We start from the raw sequence: 19,088 nt of genomic DNA, 5'->3' as shown, positions 1-19,088 counted from the left end.
GACTATCGAATCTCATATGTTAAATAAAAACATATTTCACACAAAACTCATTGTGAACCAACAGCATTCAACTGTTACAAAGTTGGACTCCCTGTATCACTAATCCTTAGTGCAATGTACAAAATTGCATAGAATTAAGATGCAAAATTTTTTTTCTTAGCTAATACTCACACACAAATGCTTCCACTGATGCTCGAATTTCTTACCTCTTTTTAAGATGTAAGGTCCTGGTACTGCTAGATCACTCGCCTATTGATAAGATGAATAAAATTTTCAGACCATAGGAGTCATAAGATTCAATGAACCCCATACGTTAGTGTTTTTGTCAATATAAGTGTGACTATCAAATCTCATATATTAAATAAAAATATTTTTCACACAAAACTCACTAAGAATCAACATCATTCAACTATTACAAAGTTGGATTCCTTGTATCACTAATTCTTAGTACAATGTACAAAATTACATAGAATTCAGATGCATAAAGTTTTCAGATCATAAGAGTTATAAGATTCAATGAACCCATCTCATTCAATGGTTAAGTCGACTTAGTGCAATGTACAAAATTACATTGATGCAATTTTTATACCGTAATAATTAGTGAACCCATCTTATTCAACGGTCTGATCAATAAAATTTTTATATTCAGGTCATAAAATTCGAGAAACCCATCTAATTTAATAGTGCAATATACAAAATTACATAAAATTGCTTTGATCAATAAAATTTGAATAGTTTAGGTCAAAGTGTTAAAGAGAATTGCTTGATCCAACACTTTTAATTGTTCATATTTGTAAGTGATTAAATAAAAAATGTTTCAAAAAAAATAATAATAAACACTTCAACTCATCGACTTTAAAAATATTTTTCATATAAGATTCAATGAACCCATCTCATTCATCATATGTTGACATGGGCATGTGTCGGCACAGTCCTAATTAAATTGAACTATAGAATTGGGACATTATAAGTTGGGATAGAGATTGATGGATGGAAAATGGGAATAGGGTTAGAAGCATTATGATGAGTGCCGGACTAGCGTGGGAAGAGCAATTATTTGATTTGCTCCCCTCTGATTTCGGAACCTGTCCTTTTCCTTTTTCCCTCCAGATTCCCATCTCATTTCAATTCCGTACTCTCTGTTTCCTTTGCCGGAATTATCGCTCTCTCAACACCACCAATCACGTACGCAACTCAATTATATCTCATTCCCCAAACACCCCTTATCCTTCAAACCATCCATCATATATTTGAGTCACAATTTTTCTGGGGTGCCTTCTCATATGGACACGTACTCTTGCTCTCAAGCTAGATACTGTAGCTTTCTCCCTTGGGACATGTTTTGTTAATTAAGAGTGAAAAAAAATATGTTTACTAAAAAGTCAAAACTCGGAACACTAATTTAATATTTTTTATATATTTTTTTACGGTAATATTTGATATTGTAGTGATGAATAGTAATTTTTAAAATAAAAACAGCTTGTTATTGTAGCGATAAATAGTAATTAAAAAAAAAAATCTTCAATGATATATTTAAACTAAAATATTAAAATTTTTAAATTTGTAACATTTTTTACTAAATATGTTTTCATATTTTTACTTCAAAAAATCTTGCAACAAATGGACGTTGCCAAACATATTTTCAATTATTATTCAAAATACTTTACACCAAAACACTTATTTTGATTCCGGTTAAAATAAAATTCAAAAATAAAACTCGTACCAAACAAGTCCTTAGGCTCTGTAAATTTTTTTCTTTTCTTTTTCACATAAAATATATTTTATTTATTTATTTATTTTCCAATACTTAGCAAAGATCTAGGTTAAGATTGAGTCACCGAGTGACACGTGTAAAATAACTTGTCAAAACATTAATAGGTAAATTATTTTTTTCAACTTTTAATATATTTTATTTCTTAAATATTTACTTCAAAACAAACCTACCCTATCCATTAGTTTTGATCGTAAAATATATATTTTTTAGGTTAATTATTAATTTTATTTTTTTATATTTGACAAATGCCTAAATTAAGATGGTGGTCGAATTCATCAAGTGCAGTAAATAAAATAACTTGTTTACAATTAATAGATAAATTATTTTTATTAAGTTATAATATTTTACCACAACAAATTCAAAAAATAAAAAATATGAACAGAGTCTCTTTTTTTTCGCGCGCAGGCAACACGGCCATATGATTTCATACATTTAACTTTTAATTTAACATTTTTGGTTTTTTTTAAAAAAAAAACGTTACTCCTTAGCTGTGGCCGAGTGGGGTGATTCGCAGACTGACACGTGTCAGTAATTGGCAGGTCTTGTCGGGAGATTTGTACCATCCGATCGCACGCGCGCTTGATCTCTTATATGTCGCCGATACACGCTCTCATACGTCGCTTTCCAATTGCCCAGTTTTTACAGAGATCCCCCTACACCAACACAGTAAACAGTACTATCTCTTTCTCTCTCTATATCGACACGTATCTTTGTTTCTCTCTCTATACAGAGACACGTATCTTCGTTTCCCTCTCTAGAACCCTGCAGGAGGGGGGACTGGTGGTAGTATCCTTTTTTCAGGACAGTTCATTGAGTTGCCTTTAATAAGTAGACAACATGTCTGCCTTGGTTCGATCCTGATCTCGAATTCTCTTTGTGTTTGACCGTTTCCTTCACCCACATGATTCCCCACATGCCAACTCAATTATGTTTCAGAATTTTTCAACAATTCCAATCTTCTGTATCTGTAACTGTCTATCTATATATATATATATATATATATCTTAAAGTTGGAATTAACAAAGTTGATTTTCAATACCCCCATTACAGAATGAATTTAAAGCTAGCCAAATTAGTTGAAATATTATAACAGAGGTATATAAGTTTGTTTATTTATTCATTTTATTATATTTTGGTCCTAGATTTTGTTTGTTTGCAGGAAAAAAAAAAAAAAAAAAAAAAAGTAGTGAAGAAAGGAAATAGTTTTTAACTTCTGTTTGGTAAATTGCTAGAAAATACGGGTAACAATGAGAAAAGCAAGAAAAGCTTTTTAATTTTACATATTGGTTTATCTTTTATTTTTTTGCGAATCTTCAAGAATAGAATGCCTAAGATATTTAAGTTTTAAATTAGGGTAATGTTGTCACCGGAACAAATTTCATTGCACCCGGTACATCAGGTAACTAGTGGGCGTGTATTAAATAATGATTGCTGGATGCATCGGTGCAACGGGCACAATAAAATTTTTCTTGAGAACAATAAGTTCTTTTTAATTAACTATTGGGTATTTATTAAATGATTTATTTTATTTTTTTACATATTTTTAAAAATGTGTTACTTTAGATTATAATAGCTGTGTTGAGAGAACTCTTTTAATAACATAATTTTTTTTTTATTGTTACATCATCTCAATTTTTTTTTTTTTATAATAGCCCTGTGGATCTATTTCTAATCATTCAAAATAAAAAGTTGAAGATTCAAATTTTCGTAAAAGCAAAAATGAATATTTTATTTTATTTATTTCCAAAGATATAAAAAGAGAAATAATAATTACACTTATCTCCCTTTTAACTAGAGAAAAATACAGACTTCTATTGTGTTTCGGATAAATACACTTACCTGAACTTATTGAAATTTTAAACTTGTGAGGTGATAATGCATTCCAACTTGTTTTTAATGTACTCCATTTTTTTTATTTTTTTATTTTTTATGTGTTTTTTTCTTAAACCAAACTATGTCAATGCCATCTCATACTTGATTTTCATGATTTAAATCAAGAACGTACAATTATGTCATTTCACTATCACATTCCTTAAATCTTCTAACAATATACTTTGACAAGGTTGGCATTGTCCATTATGATTATGGGTACTAAGGTTTTATATTATTTTTGCAGAAAGGGTATGTCATGCAATTTTCTTTTAGATTGATGGAATTGAACTTCTAAATTTCTCATATATTATCACAAACATGTAAGAAAAGAAACAAACAAACAAAAAAAAAAAAAATCAAATCAAGGAGATAGAAGGCTCCAAGATGCCTGCATACACAATATATGGTGAAAAAACAGTTTCAAAGATCCCGGAGTCGTCCAATAGGCATCGGAGATACGTATTTGGGGTCTCCGGCGATCAGCTGTTTGGCAATGATAATGTTGGCAGCCTCACTGGGGTGGTAAGGATCCCAGAACACATGCTTGGAACGGTCCGAACACATGGTCGAAGTAGGTCCACAAGGAATGATCCCTGCAAATTGGCCTCCATTTCCACAACATGCCCTACTTGCTGTTGTAAATCCTGCAAGTTTTTCAAACGTTAATGTTCATAGCAATTTCTATCATTTAGTCCACTTAATTTATTAGTGTATAGTATTGTCAACACTATGAGGTCCAACAAAAAAGATGTACATTGAAATATAATCGTCCTGGTTTTGACTATTTTGATTTTGAAATGAAAGACACAAGTTATGCCACCTAATTTTGAACAAGATCGAAGTTGGAGAGAAACTAAGGTTGTGTTTGGTATAATAGGAGGAAGAAAGGATAACATTACTTTAATTAAAAAAAATAAAAATAAAAGAAGAAGAAGAAGAAGAAGATAACATTAGTAAGAGAGAAAAGTAAGAAAAGAAAATGACAGTGGGTCTAATTTGCAACAATTGATGGTTGAGGAATGTATTTTGTAGGCGTGAGCACGAATCGGATTAGGCATTAAATCTAATCCAATCCAATTTTTATGGATTGGTAAAAATTGAATCCAATTGAATTGGTCATTTAATAGATTGGATCGGATTGGATCAGATTAAACCTTTTTACGAAGTAGATCGAATTGGTTTTGCGGATTGGATTTTTTCCCAACAACTCAATATTTTATAATATTTCATGCAAACTGTTAAATGATAAATCAATTCATCTAGGTGTTAATTAATTAAGGAAAAGAAAGAAAATGATAGTATTAACCTTATGCGTTTGGGTAAGATATTGGCGAGAAAGAATAGAGAACAAATGATTGTTGGTTTTATTTTGAGAGTAATAAGGGTAAAATTGGAATTCAATTGTAAAGGAGGAGGAGGAGAAAGTAAGTAGTAATTGCTCCTGTATAGAATAGCATAACTACTATTGATGTAGAGGTGCTATCACAAGTTCATAACCGTTTTCTACTTATATAAGGTACAACAGAGAATTCATACTCTTAATTTTAATTTGTTCCATTTTCTTTCATTTCTTTTTCAATTTTTATACCAAACCTAATATAATTTTTTCTTTTATTTCCTTTCTTTTCTTCTCGTTTCATTTCTCTCCAAACCAAACAAAATTTTCTTTCAGAAAAAATAAAAGAAATAATAATAGACTCACCATATTTGTCGTAGTTTCTGATGAGTTCCATCACAAGATCATACACATTTGCATGAACAAATGTGGCTCCGGGTAGGTTTTCATTTAATTCAGTGAGAAGATCCTTCAATCGAGCATTGTACTGAAGTGCCAACTTATTCGGCAACTCCACACATTCATCTTCATTCAACCGATTAATCGTCTTCTGATAAGGTATGCAACCTATCGGTCCAACATTTCCTATAATGAACTTCCTTGCGTCCAATTGATAAAGTCGCTGCCATGAAAAAAAAAGTATTGAAAAAAACAAGAATTTATGTGACCTACCCCATTCATATGAGATAAAGATAAATATTAGTGTTGGTTGTTATATACGTACTGTAAGTTGGCCACGGAGATTACTAAGAAGGTCGTTAACGAAAGCATCTGGAGTCTCGGAGATTCTTGCTCCGACGGAGAGGACTGGGAGTAGGTAGTTGTTGAGAAAATCATTGGCGCCTATTGTGATTGAGAAAATGGATTTCTTCATGATGTAGTCTCTTGCTTGGGATGCACCTAACAATTTATCAATCTGTTTCCTAGTGATGTTGAAGTAATCAACCTGGATGTCCATTGAAAGCCTGTTAACCTGTAAAAACGAATGCATAATTAATCCAACAATTACATTTGAGGATGATATATAAGTCGGTCGATGTAATTAGGCTCAAGCCAAGATGTTTGAAAGCACTGAATTGACGACGTAAATTTGGAATTGGAAGAAATTTAGTTAAAATTTTGAACTAAATTTTCTCCAATTCCAAATTCAAAGTATTGATTTGATACTCCGAAATGCAACATCAATCTAATTGACCTTTAACTCAGGCTCATGCACTAACCCAAATTCAAGCGAAGTCAATAATTTGAACTCTGGTTAGAAAAATTAGGATAAAGATCAGGTTAATCTCGAGTTAGTGTCAGGTTTGATTACTATTTACCATAAAAATTCTAAAAACTGAATGTGAATTGTAAGCAAGTTCTCAAGAAATTAAATTTCTGAACTAGGGATTAATATACAATAAATCGGGATTTAAAAAAAAAAAAAAAAAACTGCTAGAAAAACACACACACACACACACATTAGTGTTAAATTGCTCCCTTGTGAGCAGGGAATAATATACTCACTTTTACTCATAACTTTAGGATCTAATCCAATGACTATGAAGAGAATAGTTATTTTAGGAAATTAGCATTATTTTAATTAGTCATTAAGAATTACTAAATTTACAAATTAATTGGTGTCCTTATAATTATTGGTGTGTGTGGTGGTGGTGGGTGGCAGTATGGTGGTGATGGAGGTGGCAGTGTTGTTGTGTGGTTGGGGGAGGTGGTCATGGCAATGGGGGATGAGGTGGGTGGTGGTGATGGACCGATAGTGGTGGAAAGGAACATAATTAAAGTTTAATTAGATTAAAAAAATTATTATTATTATTTTAAAAAAAGTATTCAATATAGTCATTTCATAATGACTAATTAAAAGAAAGACAATTACCTAAAATAACCATTATTTCAATATACATTAGTGTTCAATTGCTCCCTGGTGAGCAGGAAGCAATATACTCACTTTTACTCATAGCCTTAGATCTAATCCTACGGCTAATTGAAACAATAGTTATTTTATGTAATTGTCTTTCTTTTAATTAGTCATTAATTATGAAATGACTATATTGAATACTTTTTTAAAAATAAGACTACGAGTAAAAGTGAGTATATTGCCCCCTGCTCGCTAGAGAGCAATTGAACACTAATGTATATACATTAGTGTTCAATTGCTCCCTGGCGAGCAGGGGGCAATATAGTAAAAGTACGTTAGTGTTCAATTGTTCCCTGGCGAGCAAGGGCAATATATTCATTTTTACTCATAACCTTAGGATCTAATCATACGGCTAATTGAAACAATGGTTATTTTAGGTAATTATCTTTCTTTTAATTAGCCATTAATTATGAAATGACTATATTGAATACTTTTTTAAAAGTAATAATTATAATTTTTTTTAATCTAATTAAACTTTAATTATGTTCATTTCCACCACCGTCGGTCCATCACCACCACCCACCTCCTCCCCCACTGTCATGACCACCTCCCCCAACCACACCACAACACTGTCACCTCCATCACCACCATATTGTCACCCACCACCACCACACACACCAGTAACCCTTCAAACATAATCTAACATAAATTAAGTTTGGATTGAGATTTTTCGACTCAAATATATCAATCTCTATAAACAGTTGGTAAAACTCATAAAAAAAACATAAAGTTAGGATGCCCAAGTTGCACCCTTAATGACCCCAGCTAACTATCAGTATCACCCCTTCCCTTGAATATAAAAGAATTTTTTCACTACATTAATATATAAATCTAGAACTCGGATCTTCTGTTGTGTAATGGACGGTCTAGTGCATAAGGAGTAAGGATCACACCCACATGCAATAAAGTATACTTAATCTATGGAGAACACACCTCATATGGTTTCACCTGGACGAGATCGAACAAATATTGTCAGATCATAGAGATCCATTTTATCTAATGAATGAAACACGAACAGTTGTTTTTATCTTGTCATGCATGCATGAACTTGATCTGACAAATAGAGATGACTGTGCACTTACAAAAATCCTTCCAGTTGCATTCATAATTCCACCACCTCCTGATGCATAATTAACCCCATCTAATATAGCTTTTCCACTGGTATTTGGCGCCAAAAATGGCATTGCATAGTTTGGTTGTCCCAGTTGCTCTCCTTAAAAAAAATAAAAATAAAAAATACACACACACATCATTAAAAAAAATAATAATAATTAAAATTAAAATTAATGGAGTACTCTGATATATACGTATAAATTTGCATGCCAAATTAAAAATATCTTACCAATAATGTCTCCAATGGTTCGTCCATTGGTGTACCGGCCGGTGGGATTTCCTCCGGAAGCTGTAAAATCAATTCCGTTAGGTTTAATATTAGCTTTGGACAAGGTTGGTAAGTAGTTATTGTTTCCAGCATCCACTAAAGAATCGCCGAAGATAAACGAAGCTCCTAATTTCTGATCACCCTCTCCAAAAGAGCTCAAATTGACGATCACGACACAAACAACCAAAGTCACAATGCAATTGTGAGCCATGGCTAGCTCCTGAAACTCCACTGGTTAATCACAGAAAGCTTGGACTTATTATATGCCAAGGAGAAGCCATATATGGAAAACTTGTAGGGTTGTGTTTTGTTTTGGGGTTGCATTTGGTTTGACCCTTTTTGTGTAGGAGGACAAGAGTTGATGGTGTGGAGTTTCAAAGGGTAGGTGATCAACATGTTGGTGTGTTGTCTCAACTTTTCATGGACTTGAAGGCTTGAAGCTGTTACTTTTGGAGTAAGCCAAGTACGTGAAGTCAAAGAGACAGTAACTTATGATTTGATAATGAAATAAAGTGTGATTAGGAATGTTCAAGCTGAGATCTTAGGTATTTGTTTGGTTTAGGAGTTGAGACCACTTAACAAGTTATATATATATACACACACAGACACATCCAAGGTTGAACCTAAGTCAAATAATTCTTTTCGAGAGGTCTTACTCTTATGCTCTGTAGGCGCTCTCGCTCAAATTCTCATTGTTTTTGACTTAATTCTACTACTTTCTTGCTCCCGCTTTATATGACTTAATTAGAGTTGAACTATGAAAAAAATGCAATTGTTGAGGTATTCGAATCACCAATTGTATGGGATACTAAAGTATGCAAATGCATTATTTGGATGAAGAGATCCTTGGTTTTGATTGAATAATTTTATTATTTATTTAGTTGTCAGTTGGTTGGTAGTTTCCGGTCTCTTAAATCACTTTATAATTTATGACTGCACACATGCAGTGCCCCTATACCACGTTCCAAATTTCTCTCTCTCTCTCTCTCTCTCTATATATATATATATATATGCGCGCACTATTCACCTGAGAATAATCTAATTATTGAACTAATTCCTCAAATCTAACCATAAGATTACCAGATTCCATTGTCATGCCAATTGTTGAATTTGGTACACCAGACGTAACGTCCATTTTGACAGTCACAATCTTTACTACAAATAAGAGCAGTTTGAATTAATTCGAAATGCTTTTGTGAATTAGGAAAACCCAAAGAAAGGTTTTTTTTTTTTTTTTTAGTTAAAAAAAAATCCAAAGAAAGTTACTTACAAATAGATAAAGAGTAATTTGAATGAAATTTAATTGACTATTATCACTACTTTTGGATAATCAGTTTATTTAAAACTTTCCTTTTAAATAATAAAACGTTTAATGTAAGAATGAAGATAAAACTTGTGAGAGAGTATTTTTTATTGTTACGTAGAAAGTCACTCTAATTACTATTTTGATACTATTTACGTGATTATTTTTTTATCATTAGATTAAAATATAACAACTCTGATATGGGGATTTTTGACAAAAACGGAATAAATATATTTGTTACTATTATTATTATGTACCAAGTGACCAGGGGCTGCTCGATCTAATTTGGGGTCCAAAAAATAAGAAGTGACCTTTTCAACAATATAAATAAAAAGAATCATAACTCACAAACAAAATATATAAATATATATATATATATTTATAATAACAAAAATTAATAAAATTAAAAAATAATTAAAGAAAAAAAACCATAGAACCTGATTTAGAAAACACAAATTCAATACACTTACAAAATTTTCAATAGAATAAAGATGAGTGGAATGGAAAAGAAAGATAATCATGCATTTGTAAAGGGAATAGGGATGTCAATTTTTACAGCCCCGTCCCGCCCCGTTAATAACGGATATGGGAACAATTTTTATACCGTTGGGGTGGGCATGGATACAAATTTTGTACCCGTCGCGGGTCACGGGACAGTTAAGGGTTCAGTATACATATCCTAGGGCCCTACTCCGCCCCGCTAAGCATATAACTATATTTAATATATATATATATATATATATATATATATATAATATTAATAACTTATTTTAGTGGCTTACCCAGTTACCAAGGGCGGCTCGACGTAACTAAGGGCCTTACGCGAAAAATAAAAAGTGACATTTTCATATCCTAAATTTTTTTTTAGTTTTTTATTATTAGTTATAACAAATTTATCAATAACTCCCTTTCGAAGATTGAATTAGTTTATCTATTCTTCTTTTTTTAAAAAAAAAATTTCAAATCCAGATTCATACTTTCTAGCTGACATATTAAAAAATATGGGTAAAAATAGTCACATGACTCACAACTTACAAACAAATATACAAATATATGAAAAATATAGATATATACAAATTTATAATAACAAAAGTTAGCAAAACTAAAAAATAATTAAATAAAAAAGAACAATATAACCTAATTTAGAAAGTTCCAATTCAATGCTGCTGCAAATTTTTCAATAAAAGAAAGTGCGTTCAAATTGAGATTTGAAACTAATGAATATTGAGTCTGGAAAAAAAAAAAATTGTAAAGTTGTAAAGAGAGAGGACTAAGAAGTGCAAAGGGAGATGACTTGTAACTCATGAGTAACTTGTTGAGTTTATTGAAAGAGGATAGAAATCAGAATGAAGTGAGGATTAGAAATAAGAAAAAATAAATAAATAAAATAAAAATCTAAAAAAAGGGAATATGGAAAATTTCTTCACTTCCCCGGCAAAATATTTATTGTAGTACAACTTACTGAAAAAATATTAAATATATATAGTGTTGGTGTAAAAAAAACAAACGTGTATAAGATAAACAAAGAAAAAATATATTAATGAGATATTTTAGGAGATCCAAAAAAAAAAAAAAAAAAAGAGATATTTTATGAGATAAATAATTTCTCTCTTGCTTAATGTTTAATGAAAATGCCTGAATTATGATAAGGAGAGAAAAAACAAAAAAAGAAAAGTTATTTTAGTAGATAAATTTTTTAGAATTAGTATTGAATAAGGAAACAATTACAATATATCATATACAAGGCAACTATAATATTTTGAGGCCTTTTTATTAACTGGAGCCTTAGGCGGCCGCCTAACTCGCTTAAGGCTTGAGCCGCCCCTGATAGTTACTCATCTCTTACAATCCTAATTTGGGATGTAAGTTTGGTATTAAATTTGTTTTTGTTTTGGTTATGGTGGAAGTTAAAGCTTAGAACTTCTTCTGATTTAATTGTATTAAACTTTTATTTTTATTTATTATGTTCTCTGAATTATGTTATGTGCATGTTATTTTTTTATTTTTGTTGGGATACATAATTTCATTTATGTTGTGTTATTCCTAGGCTTTCCACATTTAAATAGCAGGAGCTTAAATTCCAAAAAGTAGGAAAAAAAAAAAATTTGTTAGCGGGGCGGGCACAGGGGCACAGTATTTCCCAACGGGGCGGGACTGGACATGAAAATCCAACCCATCGCGGGTTTCGGGGCGGGCATGGACTTGACAAAAATTAAAAGGGGCGGGGCGGGATTTAGGGAAACCGGCTCCAAACCTGCCCCGTTGCCATCCCTAAACGAGAGGGCGGAAGAAGACTTGTTTAAAAAAGAAGAAGATAAAAGATTAAAAAAATAAATATGAAAAGTTTTCACCACTTCCCCAAACAACTACGCTAAATAAATATTTAATATTTTAACTTACTTAAATGTTTTTTTAGTATTGGTGTAAAAAAACGTGAATGAGAGACAGAGAAAGAGAAGAAAAAAAAATATATTTAATAATACAAATTTTTGGACGGAATACTAAATTTTTATATTGGTTAGGATGTATTGAAAAATTTGAATGAGCAGTAGAAAAAGAAAAAGGAAAAAAAGTCATATAAGGATGTGAATTTTTGGGGCCCAATATTAAATTTTTTTGTTGGTTACGATGTATTTAAAAACATGGATGAGGAGTAGAAAAAGAAAAAAAGTTATATAAGGATGTAAATCTTTATTTGAGGCCTAATATAAAACCTGAATTAGAGAAGAGAGAGAAAGAGGAAAAAAAAGTTATTTTATGATATAATATTTGAGAACTAATATAAAATCAAAATGAGAAGAAGAAAGAAAAGAGACAAAAAGAAGTTATTTTAAGATATAAATTTTTTGGGCCTAGTATAAAAATTTTATATTTATTAGAATTTATTAATATTAGGAAATATTTATAATTTTATTTTAAAATTTTGGGCCTTTTTATTGGTTGAGGCCTTAGGTAACTGCCTAAGTCGCTTAAGGCTCGAACCGGCCCTACAAGTGACTACTTTAACGAGTATTTTGATAGTATTTTCTAAGTGATTATTTTTTAATAATAGATTAAAAATATAGTAACTAGAGAGGGTAAAGGACAAAAACAAATAATACATTTATTTTATTTCTCATATCAGGTAAAAGAAGCACAAAAGGCATTAGAATCTAGAAATCCACAAACATATAATTATTCCCTCCCACCAAAGACTCAAAACAGTTATTAAATCTAAGACTCAAACATAAAAAATAAATAAAAATCAAGAAAAAAAAACTTTTCTCACTAATGTCGGTTGCTCTGTTCGGTAGGAAAGAAAAAAATTCAGATGGAAGTAAGAAAAGAATGGATGGATAAGACATCTATATGGAAGAGAAGGGAGAGAAGTAGAGATGAATAAGACATCTTTATGGAATATATTGCATATTTTTTTCTTTTTGTTCGGTTGGATAGTAGAGAAGAGGATAAACTCATAATTTATTAAGTTAGTTAGGAGAAAGAAAGAGAAAATTTTAATTGTTTTTATTATTATATTCAATAATATTTATAATATTATAATTTATAAAGGATAGTACTGCAATTTAAAACTTGTATAATTTAAGATAATATTTAATTAAAAACTTCTATTAGTCTACTTATCTTCTCTCATTTCTTCTGTCCATTTTTGAACAGATGAAAATTTGTAAAGGAGGAAGGATATGTCATCCTTTCTATTCTCCTTTCTTTCCTTGTATTATTTTCTCTCCACACCTCTTTCTTCCTTCTTACTGAACACACAGGGATGTGCCGGGTCCAGTACAATCATATCCTTAAGTGTATCAGCCCTAACCAATGTACCCGTGTGTATTGGCCCTAACCCATGTCCAGGTCAATATTAGGGCCCAAAACCATCAACCATTTGTTAGCAACAAAATCCTTTTTCCAACACCTTCCAAAAAAAAAACAAATCATTTTTCTGTTATATATATTTCATAAATGTGTGGGGTCTCCAAATATTTTATGTCATCCATGAGATCACATTTGAGTCTTACAGTAGAAGCTTCATTTGAGTCTTACCATGGAAGCTAAAATCTAAGCCTATATAAGGCCATGTGTACGTACCATTTGGAGACACTTTAATGAAAAGTCATTTTCTCTCTCCCTTTCATGTTCTCTCTCCCCCTCTTTCTGTGTGTTTGAAAGTTTCTCTAATAAATATTACTCCATATATATACATATACATATATATTCATTACACGTTATCAGCACGAGACTCTGTCAACTGAAAAGAAAATTCTATTTTTCTTTCTCACTTCAAATGGTAAGAAAAAGAATTATTTATATTAAACTGTAGTTGTTCAAACTTTACAATTAATTAAAATTGCTGAGCCTGAAGTTTCGTAAATACTAAATTATTTAATTTGCAAACTCGAAGTTTTGCATATATTAATATACTGTTTATGAGCCTAAAGTTTCACAAATATTTGGTACTCTTTGCGAACCTGAAGTTTAGCAAAATTTGTTGGCCTGAAGTCCAAATGAATCTAAAATTCTTTGACCTGAAGTCATTTACACTGAGTATGCTTACAAACCTGAAGTTTTGCAAAATGTAGAAATATAAATTGTATGTGCCTTTTAGTGTAAACATATTTTGTCTTTTTGCCATTGTTTTGTTTACTGAAAGCACATGATTAACTTTTTGACATTGTAAAGTATATTTACTAAACAATTCATATTATATTTGCTAAATATCTAGTTACAATCTTTTACATGTTACTTCATGTACATTACTATACATATAAATTGGCTCAGATTTGAGTACGTAAAAGAAAAGAAAAAAAAAAAATTAATTACCACAAGATTCGAACGGTGGCCCTTTAATACGCAAGTTGAGTTAACGAGCCATTAAGCCACTTGTTCTGTTATGATTATAAATTGACTATTATTTATATCTATGGTATCACCACTATGCAAATCATATTATAGTGACTGTAGTATTTTTATAATCTCAAATTGATTATTCTTTTTTGTGAAATAATTCTAACTATGTTATTTTATCATTTATAGTTCAAAATGTCAAATCTTACCAAGCTTGAATTTGTGGCACTTGATATCTCGGACAAAAACTACTTGTCATGGATTCTTGACGCCGAGATCTACTTGGATGCCATAATCTCGGAGAGACAATTAAGGAAGAAAATAATGCGTCCCTGCAGGACCGCACGAAAAATATGATCTTTCTTCACCATCACCTCCATGAGGAATTAAAAACAGAGTATCTCACAGTTAAGGATCCACTTACACTGTGAAAAAATTTGAAAGAATGATATGAGCATCAGAAAACTGTGATCCTACCGAAAGCTCGCTATGACTGGATCCACCTGTGATTGCAGGATTTAAAAAGTGTTAGTGAATACAATTCAGCCTTGTTTAAAATCAGCTCACAATTAAAATTATGTGGAGAAAATTACTAATGATGATATGTTAGAAAAAACATACTCCACATTTCATGCCTTAAATGTGCTCCTGCAGCAGCAATATAGAAAGAACAGATTTACCAAATATTCTGAGCTGATTTTTTGTTTGTTGGTGGCTGAACAAATAATGAGCTTTTGATGAAAAATCACCAGTCCCATCCAACTGGATCTGTACTATTTCCAAAATCGAATGTGTCCTAATTTCATGGCCGTGGACGTGGACGTGGATGCGAACGTAGTGGTGGTCGTGGATATGGTCACAATAGAAATAATTATAATAATCGTGGTGTTCATAATTCCTCATTGACTCTCAAAAGGAATTCCACACCGTCCCACCAGAAGTGGAATTCAAATGCGACTAAGCAGGCAAAAGGAAAAGCTTTACAGAATAAAGCTTTTGAGATATATGATGACAAGCCTTGTTATAGATATGGAATGAAAGGTCATTGGTCGCGTACCTGTCGTACGCCCAAATATCTAGTTGATCTTTACCGTGCCTCAATGAATGATAAGGGAAAAAGAAAGGAAATTGAAATGAATTTTGTGGATGACGACTTACCAGTTGATATTACTCAACTTGATGTTTCTGACTTCTTTGCTGATCCTAGTGGTAGTATTGATCATTTGATTGGTGATGGAAATGTCTTTACCAATTAATGTGTCCTTCTCTAGCATATTATCCCTTGTGTGTTTTATCTTATCTGTATCCGTTTGTTTTTATTTTGGCTATCTTGTATGTAAATCTAGTTTGTATTTCAAATTTGAAGTAATGAAATATATATTTTGTGTATGAAGAAGCATGGATCTGACTAAGGCATTGACTTTATCTAAGATAAATGGTGAAGATATATGTCTGGCAGACAGTGCAACAACGCACATTATACTTCGAGATTGAAAATATTTTTCGCGTATAACATTAGTTGAAGCTTATGTCAATACAATATCAGGTCTATCAGATCTAATAGCAGGCTCCAGAAGAGCTATCATTGTGTTACCATGTGGAACAAAATTGAATATTGATGATACTTTATACTCTACCAAATCCAAAAGAAATTTATTAAGTTTTAAAGATATACGATTCAATGGTTATCATATTGAGACTATAAATGAAGGGGGCGTTGAATATCTTTGTATTACATGCCAGAAGCATGTATTAGAAAAACTCCCTACTTTATCTTCTGGATTATATTATACAAATATAAGAGTAATTTAGTCATATGCAGTGACGCACCAGGAGTGCTCTGACCCAAATATTTTTATACTTTGGCATGATCGCCTTGGTCATCCTGGGTCAATAATGATGCGCCGAATCATTGAAAATTCACATGGTCATCCATTAAAGAACCAGAAGATTCTTTTAGCAAATGATTATCTTTGTACCGCTTGTTCACAGGGTAAATTAATAGTCAGACCATCACTTTCCAAGGTCATTGTTGAATGCCCACCATTTTTACAATGAATTCAAGGGGATATATGTGAACCAATTCATCCAGCGTGGACCATTTCGGTATTTTATGGTCTTAATTGATGCATTAACGCGGTGGTCACACGTAAGTTTACTTTCTACTCGTAATGTTACATTTGCTCGACTCCTTGCTCAAATAATCAGATTACGAGCACAATTTCTGGATTATCCAATCCAAACTATCCGTCTTGATAATGCCAGGGAATTCACATCTCAATCATTTCATGACTATTGCATGTCAATTGGTATTCTTATTGAACATCCTATTGCACATACTCACACCCAAAATGGTCTTGCAGAATCTTTTATCAGACGTCTTTAGTTAATAGCTAGACTATTGTTGGAACTAAACTACCTATTTCTGCTTGGGGACATGCGATATTACATGCAGCATCACTAGTTCGCATTAGACCAACTGCATATCATAGTTTTTCACTACTACAACTTGTGATTGGTCAACAACCAAGTATTTCTTATTTACGAGTTTTCGGTTGCACTGTATATGTTCCCATTGCACCCCCACAACGCACCAAAATGGGTTCTCAACGACGACTTGGTATTTATGTAGGTTTTGATTTTCTATCTATTATTAGATATTGATGGTTTTAAGGCATGGTTTGCTAACTGTCATTTCGATGAGGCTATTTTCCCTCCATTAGGGGGGGGGGGGGGGAAAGAAAAAGCCAGAAGAGTAACGAGTTATTAATTGGAATGTTTCGATTTTATCTTATTCTGATCCTCACACAAATCAATGTTAACTAAAAGTTCAAAGGATCATTCATTTACAAAGTATTGCAAATCAATTACCCGATGCATTCACTGACACAAAGAAAGTGATGAAATCACATATACCTGCTGCAAACATTCAAGCAAGAATTGATGTTCCTGTAGGACAGTCTGTCAGTGTTACTGCAAATGCATCTAAGACACGCTGAAGCGTGGTAAACCATTCGGTGTAAAAGACACTGTTCCCCGAAAGAGGAAAGTACAAGAGAAAACAAATCAAGTAATTGGCACTCTTGAAGAAGTCACACTTGCAAAAGGAACAACGAAAATAATTAATCAATCTAAATTTTATAAGCAAGTAGCCCCAGAAGTGGCACATGCGCCGGAAGTGGCACAAGCCCCTGAAGAGGTACTGATACCTGAAAATAATGAGATCTTAATAAACTATAGAGAATTATAGGATAGAAATACAGTTATTATTAGCGATATATTCTCCTTTGCAGTTGCTCTTGATATTGCAAGTGATAATGAGGATCCTAAACCTCAAAACGTCGAAGAGCGTCGATGTAGAAATGATTGGCCAAAATGGAAAGAAGCAATACAGGCAGAGCTAAACTCATTAGCAAAACGTGAAGTATTTGGACCTGTAGTCCAAACACCTGAAGATGTCATGCCTGTAGGGTACAAATGGGTATTTGTAAGGAAATATAATAAGAAAAATGAAATTATAAGATACAAAGCCCGACTGGTAGCCCAATGTTTCTCGCAGAGACCTGGTATTGATTATGAGGAGACATACTCTCCAGTGATGGATGCAATCACATTTCGTTTCTCGATCAGTTTGACAGTCTCAGAAGCACTGGATATGCATTTGATGAACGTCGTTACAGCTTATTTATATGGATCACTAGATAGTGACATATATATAAAAATCCCTGAAGGATTTAAAATGCCTAAAGCAAATAGCTTGAAACCACGTACCATATATTCAATTAAGCTACAACGACCCTTGTACGGATTGAAACAATCCGGATACATGTGGTACAATCGACTCAGCGAATATTTACTAAAAGAAGGATATGTGAATAATCAAGTTTGTCCATACATTTTCATCAAGAAATCAAAATCTGGATTTGCCATTATAGCTGTATATGTTGACGATCTAAATCTTGTGGGAACTCCCGAAGAGCTCACCACGACTGTTAATTATTTAAAGAAAGAATTCGAAACGAAAGATCTTGATAAAACAAAATTTTGTCTCGGCCTACAGATCGAACATTAACCAAGTGGAATTTTTATCTATCAGTCAACATACACTGAAAAAGTCCTAAAGCGCTTTTATATGGATAAAGCTCACCCATTGAGTTCTCCAATGATTATCCGATCACTTGATGTTAAGAAATATCCTTTTCGTCCTCAAGAAGAAGGCGAAGAAGTTCTTGGCCCTAAAGTACCATATCTTAGTGTAATCGGTTCTCTAATATACCTTGCGAATTGTACCAGACCTGATATAGCATTTGCAGTCAACTTACTAGCACGGTATAGTTTTGCACCAACTCGAAGACATTGGAATGGGGTCAAACACATTATGCGTTACCTTCGGGGAACGACTGATATGGGGTTATTTTATTTAAGAAAATCAAAGCCCCAGTTGATCAGATATGCAGATGCAGGTTATCTTTCTGACCCACATACAACCCGATCATAAACAGGGTATTTGTTTACTTGTGGTGATACTGCTATATCATGGTGATCTATGAAACAGACCATGACTGCAACTTACTCAAATTACTTTGAGATACTCGCAATTCATGAAGCGGGTAGAGAGTGTGTTTGGTTGAGATCTGTTATATAACATATTCGAGAATCATGTGGACT

At 32.3% G+C, this 19,088-nt stretch overlaps 1 protein-coding gene across 1 annotated transcript; it reads right to left on the bottom strand.

Moving 5' to 3' along the window:
* Positions 1–3,142: 3,142 nt before the first annotated feature.
* On the bottom strand, positions 3,143–8,489 carry LOC132267582 (GDSL esterase/lipase At2g23540-like). Its single transcript, XM_059768722.1, has 5 exons — positions 8,240–8,489; positions 7,980–8,110; positions 5,707–5,955; positions 5,349–5,604; positions 3,143–4,290 (listed from the first exon to the last, which is right to left on the bottom strand). The coding sequence occupies exons 1-5, from the start codon at positions 8,487–8,489 to the stop codon at positions 4,067–4,069; spliced, it is 1,110 nt and encodes a 369-aa protein (XP_059624705.1). The 3' UTR covers positions 3,143–4,066.
* Positions 8,490–19,088: the final 10,599 nt, after the last annotated feature.

Source organism: Cornus florida, unplaced genomic scaffold (assembly GCF_030987335.1).
Source record: "Cornus florida cultivar Cherokee Brave unplaced genomic scaffold, ASM3098733v1 CherokeeBrave_3.0.0_Hap2_Chr07, whole genome shotgun sequence".
In the NCBI taxonomy this organism is placed as follows: domain Eukaryota; kingdom Viridiplantae; phylum Streptophyta; class Magnoliopsida; order Cornales; family Cornaceae; genus Cornus; species Cornus florida.
Note: the sequence above shows the minus strand (reverse complement) of the source record. Positions and strands in the feature narration are given on the sequence as shown.